At 38.3% G+C, this 19,168-nt stretch overlaps 1 protein-coding gene across 3 annotated transcripts in view; it reads left to right on the top strand.

Annotated features, from left to right (window-relative positions):
- Positions 1–19,168, top strand: part of CAMK2D (calcium/calmodulin-dependent protein kinase II delta) — a 160,117-nt gene that overhangs the window by 84,782 nt on the left and 56,167 nt on the right. For 2 of the 3 annotated variants that reach the window (XM_010575542.1, XM_010575541.1), the window contains exons 3-5: positions 8,099–8,153; positions 15,561–15,626; positions 18,242–18,314. In XM_010575542.1, the coding sequence (XP_010573844.1) occupies positions 8,099–8,153; positions 15,561–15,626; positions 18,242–18,314 (194 nt within the window). The remainder of the gene's footprint in view (positions 1–8,098; positions 8,154–15,560; positions 15,627–18,241; positions 18,315–19,168) is intronic. The other variant, XM_010575543.1, reaches the window with a different exon arrangement.

Genomic DNA, 19,168 nt, shown 5'->3' with positions numbered 1-19,168 from the left:
AGTACTCTTCTGTGCTTGTATGCACACATACCTGTGTTACGGTGCACTGAAAAGCAACAAAAATCTGTTGGTTAAAGAAAAAAGTGTCAGAGTTGTTACAACTTCTCTCCCTGGAGACTGCTAATGCAGAACGATATGTTTTGGAATACCTGTTTACGTTTCTTTTAATTAGTTAATTTTATTTGGGATGTTTTATTTTTAGCAGCTAGATTTCTGATGTTTAGGCTGAATTGGGTTTTCTCTTTTAAGTTTAGTTTGTTAGCACTTCGTGCCTGAAGCACATGTACAAGCTAGACCTGTGGGTCTGTCTGTGCTTACAGATCACTGTTAAAGACTTGAGAAGCTGCTTGGGTTTTTTTAGGGTGTTTAGTAGCTCAATGAGCCTCTTCAGATCACAAAACATACTTTTTCTAAAGCATTCTTTCTTTTTCCTCTCTTCCTGACATTTCCCACAACATGTATTGATGACCTGTTTAAACTGTCAGTCTTCATCCAGCAGGAATGAAGCAAGAGTCTAATCATGACAAAACAGTTGGTAATTTGAGGCCATCTGCTTTGACTTCAGTACCTGGATTTACTTAGTCTCACTTCAAAATTTGGTCTTCTGTCTACTTTGGCAAGTAATTTTTTATTTTCTGTGTAGCAAGAACCTTTTCCCAAGGTTAACAGTTCAGCAAACTGACTTACAAGCATGCATTAGACTTGAGGGTTTTTAATGAAGGCAGTGAATATTCCTGGCATTTAATCAGAATACAGAGGTTTATTGTGTGAGGGCCTTGATGGGGGAGGGGTTTGGTCACAAATGAGTATTTTTAGCATATATGGCATTTTGTTCATCCTAGTTAACACTTACTGTTACAGTGCCTTGGGGACAAATGTAGTCTTTCCAAATATGAAATTGCCTAATTATTTTTCCGTCATTTTTCATTATACCATTACAGATGCAGATTAATAGGATTTTTTTCTCAAGTTGTTGACCCTAAATAACCGTGAATTCGCACTCTAATAAAAAGTTGTTTATCTTTTGAATTAATTTGGAAGCTATATAGTTTTGATTCACTGTTGCTGAATATAGACCTGTTAATAGCATACATAGCACTGCTGACTTGCATAAAGTCATTTAATGATAGTAAGTATTACAGTATACTGCTTGTGTATTTAACAGCATGGGGGAGGATTATTTTCTTAGATATGCAAAGCATTACTCTATGTTAAATGTCTTTCAGAAATCAGCTGCCCTTGAGCATTGCTACTGTACTAATCTTACCAGATTAGCCTCTAAATATTTCAGATTGTTAGGTAATGGCTCTTATTAATATTTGCAAAGTTCTTTCTACTGTAACTGAGCAGCTTTATTATAGAGGGCCCCAGGCTTTCCTGGTGTATAAGGAAGAATAAGCGTAAGGAGCAATCTCAGCTTTAACAGTACTGCCTAAATTTCTGACTCCGAGCTCCTGAAATGTGAGTGGGGGGAAAAGGACACTACCCTGCACCCTGAGGAGCATTGCTCATCACCCACGGCAAGAGCCAACTGCTGCTCTGTGACTTGGGCATCCCTCACTTCTGTGGCTCAGCAGATGACAGAGGACCTCTGCTTCACACAGCTGCCGGCTCTGTTTCACTCCATACAGGGGGTATGTCTGCGTGGTCTCTTCTGGGGTCATGTATCAGCTGTCAGCTACCTGACTTAGACACTGGGCATTGGTCTGTTAATGGTAGCACAGATGCAGTGCCGAGTACTCGAGTGTTTAGCCAGCTTTCTTACTAGGTTTGACTGATATTTGTAATTGGTTGTTTTCAAAGAAGCACGTAAGCTGCACAAAGTAGGAGCTGCCTGTGTTACGCACCACTGATTTAGGGAGTTTGGTTGCTCAGCAGAGATTATTTATACCATGCATCAAAAGAGAGGAAGTAGTGACAGTGAGAGAAAAATGTGGAGCATTGAGGTATAGAGAACGAGGTTACAGTGAAGATGTTTGGGGTTTTTTTTGAAGGGAGCAGATGTCTGATCAGCACAAACAGCAGCACTCCTGAGCAGTGGTTCGCAAGCTTTTGTATCCGCAGCTCTGCTCCCATATGCACTTTTCGTGTTTATCATGTTTAGCTTGGGATCTAGACTAAAAGCTATAGGATGAATTTTGACTTTGGTCTCAGTTCTTGGCACTGCTGTAATGACTTCTGCACTGGCATTCATGTGAGTTTCTGATGAAGTTCTAGCAGTAGGTTTATTTTCCTTCCCTCATCACCTTAGTTTATTTAGTAGAACAGGACAAGATGACAGAGGGTGACTTTGCAGGAAGATCTGACAGTGCTAAGCCACTGCAGATCTTCTACTTCTCAGCCAAGTGGTTTTGCTGAGCACGAGGCATTCTTTGTCAGAGATGAGAGAGCAGAAAATGCTTATAGACAAGTGTTTTGAAATAGAAAATTGAGTGGTTCAAATATTACCAAAAACCATATCTGGTTATACCTTTTCAGTGACTGAGTTTTTTCAGGTTTTGTTCTACCTCATTATTTTCAAATGCAACAGCTTATCCCATACCCAGTGGCAGGCAGATACCAATTCATAGAAAACCCAAGATTAAATTAAGTCATTCCATCAAGTGCCTTCCATTAAGTAATTAAGTTCATTTTTTAAACTTTTTTTTTTCTAATAAGAGTGATCTGTGTAAGATCTGCGTAAATACTCCAGTACACTTTTGGAAGTGAACAAGGAGGAAAGGCACGTCTGTCCCGTTTTCACTCTTCTTGCAGGAAGGCAGGAACTTGTAGAAATGATTTGCATATTTCAGCAAATACGACATAAGCTTTTGTGACTTTCAGACCCATTTTAAACCTGCACTGCTGACGAATGACCCCTGTAACTTCCTAAAAGTGCACTAATTCGAGACATCTAGCTTCACAGTTACAGGATTAACTCTTCTGGGAGTCCATAGATCTTAATCTTTAGCACCAAGGGGCAAATGAGTGTCTTTAACTACATGACCATTAACTACATTATCTCTTTCCATGCTCCATTAATAAACACGATGAATGGGGTTGCGTGGAAAGAGTCTTCCCTAATGAGCGGCACTCTGGCAGTTTGACACCTCCATGCACATTTGTGCAGCTGCTGTACTGACCATGGATCGTAACTTCTGTTTGAAGTTCAGTCTTCTCAAATATTTTGTCTTTGTAATGTGAACTAAATCAGATACCAAATTTATCAAAATTACCACTTCAGCAGTTTCACAAAAATAAATTTTTTAGGCAATAGTTTTAGATAAGATTAGATATCTTTATCCTGAAGAATTTTTATCTGACTTTATCTACTGCTTGACTTGTCTCCTTACCTGGAAGAATTTGAATTAGCTGGAATTACCTGGAAGAATTTCATTGAAAGTATGTGGAATACTATTATTTTTATTTTATTTTTTTTCTTTAAAGGCAGAAATTCAGAAAGGAGATAATAAGGTTGCTTGGCCGTTATATCAAGCTGTTTTCTGTAAAATGGACACAAAATACTATAGTTCAGCACAAAAAGTCAAATAAAGGAGATGATTTACATTTCTATCTGATTGGAACTTGCTCACACTAATGGCTAAATACAAAGCTAATAAAGCCAATAGGAGTTCTCCCTTAAATTATTATAATGACTATCACAGAGTGGTAATTGGAAAGTATTTCAGATGAAAATCGGTGCTGAAGCCAAAGGAATATTCCTGATCTTTTGTGGGCTTATAGTATTTTTCCAAAAGAAGGAGCTGTGTGCTCCCTGGATTCCTATCAGGCATTTCAAGCGGTTTTCTGAAGAGCAACAACTTTGTTGTCAAAGGATGTTAAACACCTTCTCTGTAACCCACTGGAGGAGATGACCGTAGTGCCACAGCAGACAGGAGAGCAAAAAAATTACTCGTGTCCTTTCTGCCATATAACGTGTTTGTTCATGACAGCACTCATGAAACAACTCCAATTAATAATGATTAGGTCTAACTGTAATCTTTTAAAAAAAGATAAATGGAACTGTTTCTACTCATGAATGCTTTTCATGTCTCTGGAGGAATAGGAATTGCAGTGTGGGTTACTGATGGGAGTTCTTATATTGGATGAATAATCTTTGTAATTGCTGCCTTTTGGTTTGTCGTGCCTGAATCCTGCCTGATACGTGTGTGTAAAGAACTATATATATCTGCATTGAATACACGAGTACTTTTTGTAGTGAATCACCTCTTAAACTTTGTGAATAGCCTCTTAAATTGTCATCATGACATCCCTTGTCTTTCTCAGTGAAAAGCTGAGTTGCAGGCAGAATGCAGTTAGCGAAGTCTGGCCTATGCTGGACTTGCCTCTGTGCTGTCATGCACCCTTTACTCCGGATTGTCAGGCTGTCTTGTCTTCTCCACAGATTCTTCTCCTTCGCCCATGCTTATTTGGGATTTTCACCTAGCAGATTTACTGACATAAAACTGTATCTGAACTGACCAAAGAAGCAAACATAAGCACTTGCCAAAAGGCAGTTTTGATCTTCACTGGCTGCCTCAGCCTGTTTTCCTTTTCAGAGACAATCTGGGGCATGTGATCCTGATTCAGAGAAAGATTTATCCCATCTCACTTCTATGATTCAGACATTTGGGAAGAAAGAAGAAGAAAGAACATGATCCTTGAAGAAGATATCCCCATGGACATGTGAGACTAGAGTTTGGCTAGTAACAACATAGCCTCACCAGGCTGAGAAAAAACGTCATCCATCATGTCAAATAGCAGTGCTTTTTTAGTCAGAAGGGAGCTATGGTTCTGCAGTGACACTGAACAAAGAAGCCCTCTTCTAGAGAAGGATGTGACAAAGAAGAGGACCTCCCGTTTCAGGCAGGCAGCGAAGCTCTAGAAGCCCCTTCACGTGGTGCTGGGCCGGTCTGCTTAGTGACAGGAGTATGACAGATGCCTCTATCCAAGACAGAACTTGTACTCTTGGCTCTAGTTTTCATATGCTGTGTGGTGTTGAGTAAGGTATTTATCTTCTCTGACATAGTAGGAATATGCTACTGTTCTGTATGGAGCTTCTGGTATCTGTATGTCATAGCGGTAATAGTGTGTCTATTTCAGTCTGTATAAATACGAAGTTTTATAGGCTTAAATACGGATATTCCTAGCAGTACAAGTGGTAGACATGATTATTTAAAAAAAAAGGAAAAAAAAAAAAAGAGCAAGAGAGGGGTTTTGTATTGCCTTGAACCAAAGGCAATGAAATGCCTTTGGTTATTCTTCTCCTATGACTTTGTCGCTTCAGGGTCACAGTTTTAAAACTGTGCCTTAATGACTGTAGGTTCATGCTGACTTCATTCTTACCTAGGAGATGACTTTCTCATAAATGCGTGTAAGCAAGTCATTCTGTGTTTGAAAAATACAGCGGTAATTAAAAATACAGTCCTTTGCTTCAACTGGTTGCTAGCAAATCCACGCTGGAGCAGTAGGAGTGAACCACGAAAACAGAGTAAGTATGCGTATGAATATAGGCTGTTGACTGTTCTGTAGCCACAAGCTTAAGCCAAGACTGTCTGGTTTTAATACCAAAGTAATACTTTAAAGGTGGATTTAATTTCTAAATTTTAAGATTTAATACTTTGTTTCAGTTCACTAAAGATGTTTCAAAAATCTGGCTTGTTTTACATGCTTCAGAGCTCTTTGAAAGCAGTTGGCAGCAAATATTCTGCCTCACCAGAAGTATTTGGTAGTTCTCAATATCCGTACATGATATGGGAAATGGAATATGAAGGCTTCTGCCTGTTTGAATCGAATCCTGTTAGCAAGCAGCAAGGAGAGGAATGCTGCTTTGAATTTAGAAAGTCTGCACAGAAGAACCATGCTTTGAGTTGCTATGAATCTATTTCAGGAACAGGCAGTTTCTATCAAAAGGTACAATTTGCTATGTATTAAATCTTTAAAAGTTTTTAAAACTTTTTTTGAGAGGTATATGCAAAACATACTAGCTGCACTCCAAAATTTACTATTTTAGGGTTATGTTGCATCTCTGTGACATACCCAAGGGTCTGTACTAAATCCCATTTCTGTGCACTCATTCACGAGTAGTATCTTTGATGCTACTGTACGAAGTAGTGTACTCAAAAGCCAGATGTTTTAGGGGTCTCTGTTCTGAACTAGAAATTTCAGGGTACTGTTCTAGGCTAGTACCTGGTGTCTCATCTCACATTTGATTTGCTTTAAAGACCAGACGTTTGGGGGTATTGAAATCTCAACTCAGAGTAATGCAACCAGAAAGTAAGTTGGTTTTGGTTGGGGGAGAGTGGCAGCAATGTATTACCTTGGTCTTTTATGCTCAAGGCTTGCACTTTGTAAAAACTTAAGGCAAATCTAGAATGTAGAACTAGCCAAAACCACAAATTCTGATTTAGACCTACTTGGCTCTTCTGAATCATCACAAGCTCTGGGCAGTGAGTCAGCCAAGAGCTGGTTTTCTCTTCAGTACTGTGTAAACACAAGATGTTTCCCTGGGCTAAATATTATTAAGTAAAAAAGTCATGTTTATTTGATCTTATTTTTTTTTAAATGTCATGTATTGTATAAAAAATGATAAATACATAAAGCTACCATCTAGGGAAATCTGAAAATCCTTTTCTTTTACACTTTCTTCATCAGCTCAGTTTTGAACACGAAGCAGTTTTAGGGTACCCTGCTATTTTTTATTTGGTTCTGTAAGTGATAATGATTTGGATCAAACTACTGACAAAGCTTCACGTGTTGTGGGAAAATTAGCTTTGGAAATTGCCATTACATTTAAAGTAATTAAGAAAAATCGGAGGACTTAATTCATAGTTCTACCATGATGTGATTTGAATTCTTAAAATTCAAAGTGAAGGTTCTGCAGCTGACTAGTGCTTTTTCAGGGAAAACTTTAGATATGGATACATAGGTGTATGTAAACATGGCGTGGGGTTTTAATCTTTAGGATGCTGTAAGTTTGTTGGCTGTGACAAGCACTGGGAAAGCTAATGACTATGTTCTAGACATCACATCCTTTTGTTTCTGGCAGGTCCTTTCATGCATCTTACATCTTTCCAGAAAGGGCTCTTCACAGTGATTTAATGAGAGGCAGTTACCTTGCCGCCTGTCACACGCCCAAGCGCTCACTCCTTTTCTCTTCCTGCCCACCCTTGCTGTCTGTAGGTCTGGCTGAGCACCCACAGCAGGGGGGTGGCTACTCCCAGTCCCGTCGCTTTAGTCTCTCAGCGGTGGTCTTGGCTGCCACTGTGGAAATTCAGTGTAGATTGGTGGGCATCAATCTGCCAGTAGATTTATCGCTTTGCGGCTCTTCACCATTCATGTGGTTGAAGTGGGTGGCAGGTCAGAAGATTAGAGGGAAATAGATATATATGTAATAGAAATATGAGCCGGAATATAGCTTACTCCCTTTTTGACCCCATTTATTTTAGTATAGTCAAATGCTTTTTGTTTGCAGTGATGCTTTCTCTTTCAGAATCAGCATCTATTGTCTGATGATGGAATTTCTTAACATAGCCCTTAAAGTTTGTTATTCTGCTGAAATCTATGATTAATTGTGGCTTCTTTTTTTTCCCCATCTTGTTTAAAACTTTTAAGATGTAATACTGCTGAGAAAATAGTTGTGTGTCACATTAAGAATACTGGTTTAAGATAATAAAAGTCCAGTGACTGGGGACTCCTGCGTATACTATTTAAAACATTGAGCAGAGGTTCTGCCTAGGAAAAAAGTAGTTGAATCATATTAATACAGTATATTAAGATGAAGTCTGACTGTGCTTTTAGTACTTGTTTAGTCACGATTCAGCATGAAGGGCAAAGGCAAGGTGCAGTGTGTGTGTATGTGCCCATACATGCAGGAGGTGGTAGGAAAAGACTGCAGCGTTCTTCTGTGGCATAGTTTTATCTCACCTTATGAAAAAGATGATTCTGAGGGTAAAGAAAAAAAAAACACACACACCCCCCCCAGATGAGAACACACACAGATGCAATACCAGCTCTACAGTAGAATTATAAGCCTCCCTTCTCCCCCAAAATCAAAGACAGACATTAAAGACATGAAAAAGATGACTGGTGTTTATCTTTTTTTCCCCCCTTTCTATAGTGCGGCTTCATGACAGCATATCAGAAGAAGGATTCCATTACTTAGTCTTTGACTTGTAAGTATGTGTTTTGCGTATGTTTAGCATGTTGGGGATGTGGTATTCACAGTTTTAAGATGCAAATACAAGCTCACAAGATAAATGCATGGTTCTGGTGCAGTGAGTTGGACAAACAGATGTAAACAGAGCTGGAAGGACAGTAATGTATTTGCTCATTTGCATGTGCAAGAACTGATTTGTGTCACTGTAAGAATTCCATGTTAAGAACTTTGAATAAGTAGGGCCACGGTTGAAATGGATTTTAATGTAAAATATAGGTATGTAAGTAAAAGTTGCATGAAAAGTATGACTCGGAAAAAAATAATTTACTCCAAGCCAATTGTCTGTAAAGGAAACATTAAAAAAAAACACATGGAAGAATAGTTTCTCTACAGAAGAACTCCATTGCTGGATTGCAGGGTAAGCCTGACTTTCCTAGAGGAAAGAATGTTTCGGTATTTTACTCCTGATTCATATCTTACTGATACTTAGAGTGTTTCATTCTGACACCATTCAGAATGTAAAATGCCCCAGCATATAGAAAGGAAGTTTTCTACTTATTTCCCATTTTGCTTCAGGAATTTCAGTCCTGTGAGCTCTTCATGTAGTGACTGTGCGTATGTGGAGCTGTTTCTTCTAGATAGGCTGTTTAGTGGAAGAAGGGATGGTGGCAACATGAACGATGTGTCTCAGACTCATAACTTAAAAAGAGACACTGATGATCTTTATTCTTCCCTGGGACAGGCAAATTTTTCTGCTCGCTTTAAAAGTTACTGCTTTTGGTTCTGGGTATGGGCAAACATGAATTATTAGGAATTGCCTTGCAGAACTGACTTATTTAAGTAAAATTACCTATTTCAACTGAAGATTTTTCCAGGGCAGTTGATGGTTTTGACAAACAACACCCCCCAACCCTCGCCCCCAAGAGCTTTCTTAGGCCCAACATGGTTTTGCTGATTAGGAGGAGAATACATTATTTCCCCTAGAACTGTGAAATAGCTCATTTCTAAGCATACAAACTGAAATATTTGCATTCAGCATATGTAAGTTAGAACCTGGATCTTCACAATCAGTTGCGTGCTTTCATGTTCAGGTTACATTCTGTTTTATTTTTGGACTTAATTTTTTTTCAAGAAATCTGTGAAGCCTTCTTCAAGACTAGATTTCAGACTAGCAATACAAAAATATTAAATAGCCTGTCTGCAGTGAAGGCATTCAGGATTCAGTACTCAAATCCTAACTGGGCTTAATAGGAACTTGTATCTGATTTCTATATATCCCAGGTAAGTGCTCTGACTGTTGACTTGGAAATAGCTCTAGGGCACAACATGCATAGTTGTTCTCTGACATGCACTGGGTTTTGTTTCACTCTTTTTTTTTTTTTTTTTTAAGGGCTACAAAGGAAATCTTTCTATGTGGAATTGGAAAAACCTTCTTAATCCTGAATATTTCCAAGAAGCGCATGTAGATTCTTAGTTCTAGGGACAGTATCCCTTCTATACACTGGTGGCAATTTTGTTTCTTTGTTGTTCTACTGTACTATTAGAAACTATGGCCTACTGTAATTGCAGTTAGTCCACTTCTGCCTTAAATTGAATACATAACGCCAGACATATCTCAAGGGATTATGATTGTAATGTGAACTAGAAGGCATTTGAACAACTTCAAAGTTGTAGATACCACTATCTGTATCTTGATAATAACAGAACAAATAGAAGTCTGTGTTCTGCAACAAAAATTAATACCTAACCCAAAGATACTGTCTTGGCAGAAAGCTAGATTCTGCAGGAAGCATTCTGCACTGGCAGGAACTTCCGCTGTTTCCCTGTCAGTCCCATTCAGGACAAACATAGGAACAGACTCAAATGTATGCTGTTCATCTAGAACGGTCCACATGGTTTTGTTTTTCATCCTCTTTAAAAAAAGAGGGCTTCAACATATATATACATATATATCTATATATGTACACACATATATATACACACACAGCTTTTTATGTTTTGATCATGTGGTTTGGGGTTTTTGTCAAAACGACTTATTTTGCAAAAAAGAAAACGGCTAACTGGTAGAAGTAGTGACTGTACTGACTGTTAGTTGTCTTTGGAAAAGCATCATGTTGCATTCTTGAAGAACTTTTGCCTAATTTGTAAGGATGGCTGTTCACAGTTCATTTTTAATTCAGACTAAGAAATTACTGCTTTAATGCTCACTAATACTATTTATTAGTGAAACTTCATCTTTTACTGCAGTTAAAAATATGTGGGTTAGTGGCTTGTTTAAATGTACATAAAAGACTTGCCACAAAAAAATGTACCATATGGACTTCTTTAATATGAAGGCCAAGTACATGCTTTTATTTATTTATTTAATTTTTATTCAACAGGAGCCTGACTGTGGTGTAACACTGTCACTCCACCCACGCATACCATTATGTCATTATCTTAATGATTTCTTTCAGACTGTGTGGGATTCAGTACAACTGTTTTTTTTTAGAAATTTCTTTTAGACTGCATCCCACATCAGAACGTGAAGAGGAAGAGTGCTTTTTCTGTGAATAGAAAAAACCCAATCATTGTCACCTGCTATTTTGAATTTCTAATAATCTCTTTTGAATTAATGTCATAGAGATGCCTGCAAATCGAAGGAGAAGCCTGTTGCTTTGCTTGTATACCTCAGTGATAGCTGTGCTTTTATTTTGTGGAAAAAAGTGATTAACGTGCTCTGTGACAGGCATGCATCTGGGTGAGGAGTTCTAGTGTCTAGTGGAAGTCTTTTAAAATCCACGTGGAAACTGGACATTGAACAATGAAATATGTGCTTTCTGACAAAATGCGGTATCAGGGTGTTCCTGTAAGAAGCCCTGCATATAAGAGAAATAGATGCACTGAAGTATTGACGTATCATACACACACACGCATCCACACACAAAATTTATCCTTGGTTGCTGACTCCTCATCTCTGAAATATATGCATGGTGATGTCATTCTGGAATATGGTGGTAGTTTTGCACTTGACTAGGCAAAGTAGTGATTTTCAAGGTCTCGTTGATGTCACTGCCAAGGAACAGAGGCATCTTACTGATCTACCAATATGGCTTCTACTTATTTTAGAAAATAAACAAAGGTAGCCTTCTGTGATACTTCTCCCAAGCAAAGGACTTGCTCCTTTTATGTTTCTCTCACTAGTTATAGTGAAGTGATTTGCGGATTAATAAAATCTGCATAGTAAGATCAGGAATGGGCTTCATGAAGTTTCTTGCTCCTCTTCCCTTATTGGTTAAGGCAATTGTAGTTAGGATTTGCGTGTCCCTATCAGCCCGTTTCAGTTGCTAAGCACGAATGAGGTTGTCTTCAGCGTTAATGATGCTAGATGAGTTCAAATCCAATGAATTCTGTCAGTATTAATTGCTGTATCTGAATGGAAACAGCTGTAGCACTTGAAGACTCTCTTGTGCAAGTCAATGAGATTCTCTTTTTTCAGTGTCTCCCATTTTAATGCACTGGATGAGATGCAACAATTGGTACATTTAGAACCCTGGTGTCGCTGTTGAATCCCAAGTGGAGGGACTGTACTGTGTAGAAGAAACAAAAATACAAAAAAAAAAAAAAGCCTAATTGCAGAACAATGTTTGCCTAGGGGAAGTGCCCGAACCTTTCTTTTTGGAAGTAGAAAGCTCACAGATAAATGTAAAAAGTATATGGCCACTGTAATTTTGTAAGATTGCTTCCTCTCACCTTCATTGTGAAAGCAGTTTAAGAATTAAGAAATAGAAGCTGGGAGGAAACAACACCAATGTGATCATCAGCAGAGGCTTTTTTAGCTACCTTTGCTAATTTGGGAGTTCCTTTTAAATACCTTCTTATATTTGTAAATTCTCTAATCGGTCAAATGTGGTACATGAAGTTGCGTATTTTTGTATGTGGTGTTACGAATGTTTGCAACAAAGAAATGTGGCATTTAACACTGTAAAGAAATGCAGTAATTTGTTTTAGTGAGTATAGAAAGTCAGTTGAAAGAAGCAGTTGAAAACTGTTTCTAACGGTACCTCTTCTGAGAGGTAAATAGAAGTAGCATCCTTTGTACATGGAATCCTTCTGCTTGCCCCTCTCTCTGCAGTTTTTCTGAAAGACATACCTGGTGCAGAGGGCCTTGGTGTTTCTACATGCTGCTTGTACTTCTTTTGTTTAATCAAACCCATGTACTTTATTTGTCATTTCAGTATGCTCTTCAGAAAATTACAAAAGATTAATAATAATTTGTGAGAACCAGTGGCTTTTAATTTGTACCCTGAAAGTTACTAGAGCTCATGTAATGAATGTCCTGTCACGAAATAAGACGTCACTGAAGTTGACAACATATCTGTATCAGAAAGGCATTGAGTTCCATTTACTTCCCATTTTAATCTTGTGGGGAGAAAGTAGCTTGGCAGCTGTTCATGTAGCTTTATAGTGACGGCCCAAAGTTGTGGGTTTTTTTACTTTTTACCCTCTGCTTTACAGTCTTCACTTACATTGTATATAGCCTACCTGGATATATTTGTAGATCTAACTATGCTGGTAGTTGCCTTCTAACTTAAGTACACAGACTAGAATCTGTGTATGATTCCCACCCCACCCGAATGGTATGATTATCAGTTTTTCATTGTTTCAGCATAGGGGAAAAAAAACCCTAAACGTTTAACAGAAGCAGCAGTCAAACTATAAGTAAGTCCTCTATTTTAATTGCCTTCTGTAATTTGATTTCAGAGATCAGCCTAAGTATTTCTGTTGATCGGCAAAACCTCCAAGACTTCTGATTTCAGCACACCTCTCCATGTAAGGCTATTCGGCGCCCTTACTGGTAACGGAGCAGTAGCACAGAGCCATGCAATCTCCAAAGAGTACATCACACTTTTGTTTCAGGTCATGGCCTTCGCTAGCCAAGGAGAACCTCATAACTAAGGACCTCTTCTATGTGTGTAGTTTGTATTCATGATAGGTATCTTGGGTCCTTCCCTAGCCATCGTGTTTCATAATTGAAGATACAGAGGGGAGAAAATCCACCTAGCAAAGTGACATCTAATAAGGAGTAGAATGCTTTGTAGCCACTTTGGTATTATAACTGTATAGAGCATAAAATGTTTATTGGTAACTGCTCTGTTCTTTATTTATAAAATCAGTGAATAATGTAGGTTGGTAAGGATCCCTAGAGGTTATCTGGTCTAACCCCCTTCTTGAACAAGGTCCAATTGAATCAAGATGCTCAGATATTTGTCAAGGTTGGAACATCTTCAAGGATGGAAATTCCACAACCTCTTTGAGCAACAAGTGCATAGTGAATAATTATAATAACAATAAGGAAAGAAAAAATCCTTATATTTGGTATTTCTGGTGTTTCAGCTTGTCTGTTGCCCTTCATGCTGTCTCTGTGTATCCACCCGTTAGAGAGCTGTAGACAGCAATGGGATCTCCCCTGAATCTTCCTGTCGTAACAGTGACCAAACTCAATTATCCCAGCTTCTCCACGTGCCTCCAACTCTAACGGTCTTGGTGGCCCTCCGTTAGACACAGTTCATTATGTTGGTGTCATTCACATACTGGGAAGCCCAAATGGGGACACAGTACTCCAGGTGTGATCTCACGAGTACCAAATGCAAGGGAAGAATTGCTTTCTTCAACCTGCTGGCTGTGCAGTTGACCTTTTTTGCTGCAAGGGCACATTGCCCATGTATGCTCAGTGAGCAAAGGCCACTAACACAGCTATAGCAATTTTCTCAAGAGTCAGAGGCTCAGGAGATGCAAGTGAGTTCTGGCCTGTCTTAGTCCCCTGCGCTACCCTCCTTCATTATGGCCATTTATCTGTCTTCTGAGGATTATTCCTAATGTATCCTTCAGAATGACAGAGCGTGGGAATTCTTGACTACTCATTCAGTTGTCAGTGGAATTCACCTGCTCTGTTCTTGTTTTTATTTTTTCATCGTTTAACAATGGTTATGAATGCCAAGCAAATGTTTAGTGCCAGCGAATAAGAATGCATATCCCCATCTTTTCTGTGTGCTTAAGAAGAACAAGCATCAGCTTGGTGTTCTCTCCCACTGAAATGCACTTTGATGACTAAAGCTTATTCTCTTCTTTTTTGGCTTGGATCAAAAATGAGTGTTTTAGGGAAGAATAAGATCAAAGGATGCTTTGTTTTTTTCATTCATCTCAAAGGGAGAATTATTCCTCTTTACCAGAACTGTTGTAGACAAACATATATGCAAAAAGGAGGTATCAAAGACTGTCAAAATATGCGTCAATCAAACATTTTGTGTAACAGCAACCAAAGCCAGTTTCTGGAAGGTAGAAGACAAAAGCAAAAAGAGAGAGAGAGTACAAATCAGGCAACCAGAGCTAAACTGACTTTGCTTCTCTGAGAAGATATGATGAGTGAGTGGATAGCCTAGTAGCAGTTTTCTGCTCATATTGCTGTTTCAATTCCCTTTTCTGAACATGAGTGACCAGAACTGTGTATGGTACGAGGAGGGATTTTACTGCTGTATCTAAGGTCACTGCTGTCATCCTATTTCACATGCATTCCAAGACCGTGGCAGCATCCTGCTGGTGACTCATTCTGGACTGTCGTCTTTGGCTTACAACAACAACAACATGATTTTATTTCTTTTTAACCAATTCCTACTATTAAACCACTGGTTGTACAGTGAAATCCTAAGCGTGCAGCCATACACAGTTGCTTCTGTTACTGGTCCTCTGGATCATACAGTTCTTCCCTTGTACTATTAATGCCTCTTAAATTATTTTAAGTGGCACTTTCACTAAACTATTCCTACTTTTTCAACAAAGATAGCTGAAAATTTTCTAGGAAAAAAATCTGCCATTAAACTGATTAAGGTACTCTGCTTCTACTGATACTCTCCGTCCAACTCGGTAATAATGCTCTTTCTAGCAAAAGCACAAAAAGCAAGCCACTCAGGCACATGGGTACACCTCTGTTGTGTTTTGACCTACACTTAAAGTCCCTTTTCTCTTTTTAGCATTATTATATTCTCCTTTCTTACACCTACCTTACATTGCAGTTCTCAATTTATCCTGAACTGTTCTGAATTTCAGCCACAGTTTTCCTTGCTGGTCAGTTCCCTTTATTCTTGCAGTTTTACTATTTATTCCTGACATATCTTAACTGATGTATGGCATCTTGCCCACTAAGCTGCTGCTCTTTGCTTTTATTTTCCGGTTATGATTGTTCTTCCACCACATCCTTTTTATTCATGTAATGATTTGGATGGACAAACTTGCGACTTTAGTTCCTTCACCTTGCTGGTCAAGACCTCTTGCATTTCTGTACAAATGTTTCAGTTACTCCTCTCTGACTTCTCCCTGTCAAGTTAATTTAAGATGCACGTTTTCCATTCTGAAATCTCCTTTCTCACCTTGCTTTTTCTAACAGAGTCACTGGAGGTGAATTGTTTGAAGATATAGTTGCAAGAGAATATTATAGTGAAGCAGATGCCAGGTAAGTAATTTGTTTTTCTAATGTGGCCTTTAATAATTCTAGGATAGTTACTTAAATATCTCATGGTGTTTGGCATCAGTTTCACTAGCACTGTCTGTGAGACTCTAGGATTTCTGCTAGAGTTCTCTTAGACTTGGAAGGGCACAGTTTGGCATTTTGAGCTCACGACTGTGTGGTGGTGAACTAGTATGAAGTCTTGACATCTCTGGGTCTGAAAAGGCTGAAATTGGATCTCAATTTGTTAAAATCTTTGTAAACTTGTGAAGTTGTTAAAATCTCACCCAGTTTTCTCCTCTGCAAACTGGACATAACATTTCAGCTATCTCATCTAGGGATTCTTACATTTGCTGATCGAAGTTTGAAATATATGGTGGTCTTGAAAGACTTTTACATTCAATATAATTTTTGTTCTCAGTCCAGAAGTACTAATTTCCTTTCATATTTAAACATTTTGTTGTGTTTCATCTATAAGCAATTATACTGTGCATCTCATAGTCTGAGCTCAAATTTGAAATCTCTAGCAATTTTCTGCAAGTGCTTGTTGAAAAACTTGAAGAATAAGTTGACAATTATCATAATTTGCATGCTGACATAAAGTATCAGGGCCATTTTCCCATCTCAGAATCTGTTTGCCCTCATATAATAATAAATCTTAAATATTGTGGTTGATTACTTTAAGGAAAATATGTTCTACCACTACACTCTTTACAGAAAATTTAACTCAAGGTAAATTTAAAGAATCCTCATATTTTTGTGTGTTCATAGTCACACACCACCATTGGTCCATATTTAGTACGTATAATTTTCAGTTATTCCTTTACATTTGGAATTAATTGGCAGATGAACGGAAAGCACTAAGTGACCCTAACAACAGTGGTAGGATAATAATGAACAAACGAGAAGTTACTCTAAGTATTAGGAAGCTTCCACTGTTTATTGCTCTTGCTAATTTCTGTAGGAATGGTGGAAACATCATTACTTTAAGCATTTAAATGTGGAACAACACGTAGCAAAACACACTGTAGAAGAGAAAACAACATTAATAATTTAGGTGGGGTGGATGGAGAGGGGCTATGTTTAAAACATTTTTGAATTTTTTTTTTTTTTGCCTGCTGTGTGATTCAAGCAAAATTTCTAATATTGATGCCAAAGGCCAGCATATGGTGTCATTGTGTGTTTTTAAGATACGTGTGATTTAAAAGGAAAAATTGCAACAATCTCTTTTCTGTTCTAGAATTATGATGTATTGGAAGGGGCTGTGCATATATATATATATATATATAGGATATATATATGCATTTTATATATTCAGTATAAACTTGACCAAATAAGTGAAGTACCTAGTTATCAGGCATCTCTGTGTTTTTATATATTTATATATATATATTCGTGTGTGTGTATATATATATCTCTATATATATAGTGCGTATGTGTGTGTGTATCCCTATAGAAGTAGTCAATGGACTTTATAGATGCATATCCTAGGACTGTTAATACTGGTCTGCTCCTGCAAGCCCTTACTCACGCAAGTAGTCTTTACTCACACAAGCAGTCCAGCTCAGTGAGTTGTGAACTACTCGCATAAGAAAGGGTTTTCAGGCTTGGGCTCCAGTTACTGATTTATGACCATTCCTTCTGAACTCCACAGTCAAAATATTTTGGATGAGCAGTATCAAATCCTTGGCCCTTGACTACTACCGATTTCTTACAGTCACTGACTTCTGCCACAAGGATATCTTTAAAAAAAAAAAATTATAAACTCTTGTGGTGCCGAAAAACACCTGAAAAAGTTCCAGTGTTCTAAAAGATAAATAGTTGTGCTTTTTGGCATCGTAGGCTGGCCAAAACTTGCAAACCTGGGCATGGAAAAATAGGTGCTAATTAAATTATTTGAAGCACCAAAGTAAAACGTTTGTCTACATTTTTAATGTGGTTTTCCATTTCATGAGCGACTCCTAACTAAACTAGTTCTTGATGATACTTTAAATGAAAATGCATGCCACCTTTTTGAATGACTTGGCTTTATTCTACTAGTAGTTTTTAAGAAACCGTTAGGTTCAAAATGAGAAATGTTTTGCTTTTCCTTAGCTTTTGACTTTTTTTGTTTCATTTGTTTTCTGTATTATCATTTCATTTCTGAGCATTTTCTTGTTTCAGCACTCGTTGTAATGTTAACTTCACTGTAAAAATTTAAAAAAACCAAATCATATCACTAATTTTTTTATTGCCTCCACTTTATTTTTCCTATAGCAGTTTTTGGAAACTGGAAGAAGTTTCCATACTGCTGAATGAAAATACAATCTAATGATTCTGTCTCATAGTTGTTATATGTTCCATGTTAAATGTTTTTCTTGGTTTTGTTTTGGTTTTTTTTGTTTGTTTGTTTGGGGGTTTTTTTGTTTGTTTTGCTTTGGTTTTTGGATGTGTTAGAGCTGGAAATATCTCTATATTCAACATTGTTTTGTTCCAGTTCAATGTGCAATCAAGACTTGTCAGGAGGTGTAAAATTGTTTTTGTTCTTTATATTTTTTTTAAGTTTTATTTTATTTTGTATTTAATGTGATTATGTGCCTTTAAAATGTTCTCCCTTCCATTCTGCCCTTGTATCTTTGCAGTCATTGTATACAGCAGATTCTAGAAAGTGTTAATCATTGTCATCTAAATGGCATAGTTCACAGAGACCTGAAGGTCAGTATCTGGTGCCCATCAATTGGATATAAGAGTTTTGGGGTTTTTTTTCCGCTGGGTAGGGGCAGAGGGTGGGTTGTCTGCGATGTTCCCTTGCCTATCCTACTCACCCTCAAAACAACTAGACGAACGAATAATGCATGACGCCTCTTTCCAGTTTGCAAGTCTACAGGCCTAATATACATCATGGCAAAAGGGGGAATGGTTGCCAAAAAAACGGTCTCCTTCCAAGGCGCTGGATTTTACCCCGTGCTGTCGAACGTGTCTGGTGTTCTATTAAGGCTGTCCATGTATCGCTGTGTACGCACATGGAGGTGAACTTTGGCTGTGATGTATGTCAGCTTGCAGATTTAAACGCCACTTCTGTTCTGAGACCCTGGGTTGCAGTAGCAGAACAACCGGTCGCACACTGCTGCATTAGAGTATGACGAACCCTCAGGCAAGTGATGCTAATTGCCAACTCAATTGGACCACGAGAAGTTAATAATTTACCTAAAACACCTCGCTCGGAGTGTTTTTTTTTCTGTCACCTCAGTGGCCGCTACAATTTCAAACGCCTCTGAGCACGCTCTCGGTAAGGAAAGGAGGAAAAAGTGCAGAGGATGCCAAATATTTAACGTGACCTCGTCAACGAATTATTGGCGAAATTCGTATGCTCTTCCGACCATTTTCCTGTTTCAAATTGTCCTTAAAAAAGAAAAAAAACAAACCAAAAAAACTAAATTGACCCCCCCGCATAAAAAAAAGCAGCCGACCCGAAGCACGTCTCCGAGGCTGGCCCCTTGCCGCCGCCACCGTGCGGGGTCCCGCAGCGGCGGTGCCTGAGGCCGTCGTGCTCTGAGCGGCGCGGGGCG

The sequence above is a fragment of the Haliaeetus leucocephalus genome, unplaced genomic scaffold (assembly GCF_000737465.1).
Source record: "Haliaeetus leucocephalus isolate CR32 unplaced genomic scaffold, Haliaeetus_leucocephalus-4.0 Scaffold484, whole genome shotgun sequence".
In the NCBI taxonomy this organism is placed as follows: Eukaryota; Metazoa; Chordata; class Aves; order Accipitriformes; family Accipitridae; genus Haliaeetus; species Haliaeetus leucocephalus.
This window is presented reverse-complemented; position numbering and strand designations above follow the sequence as displayed.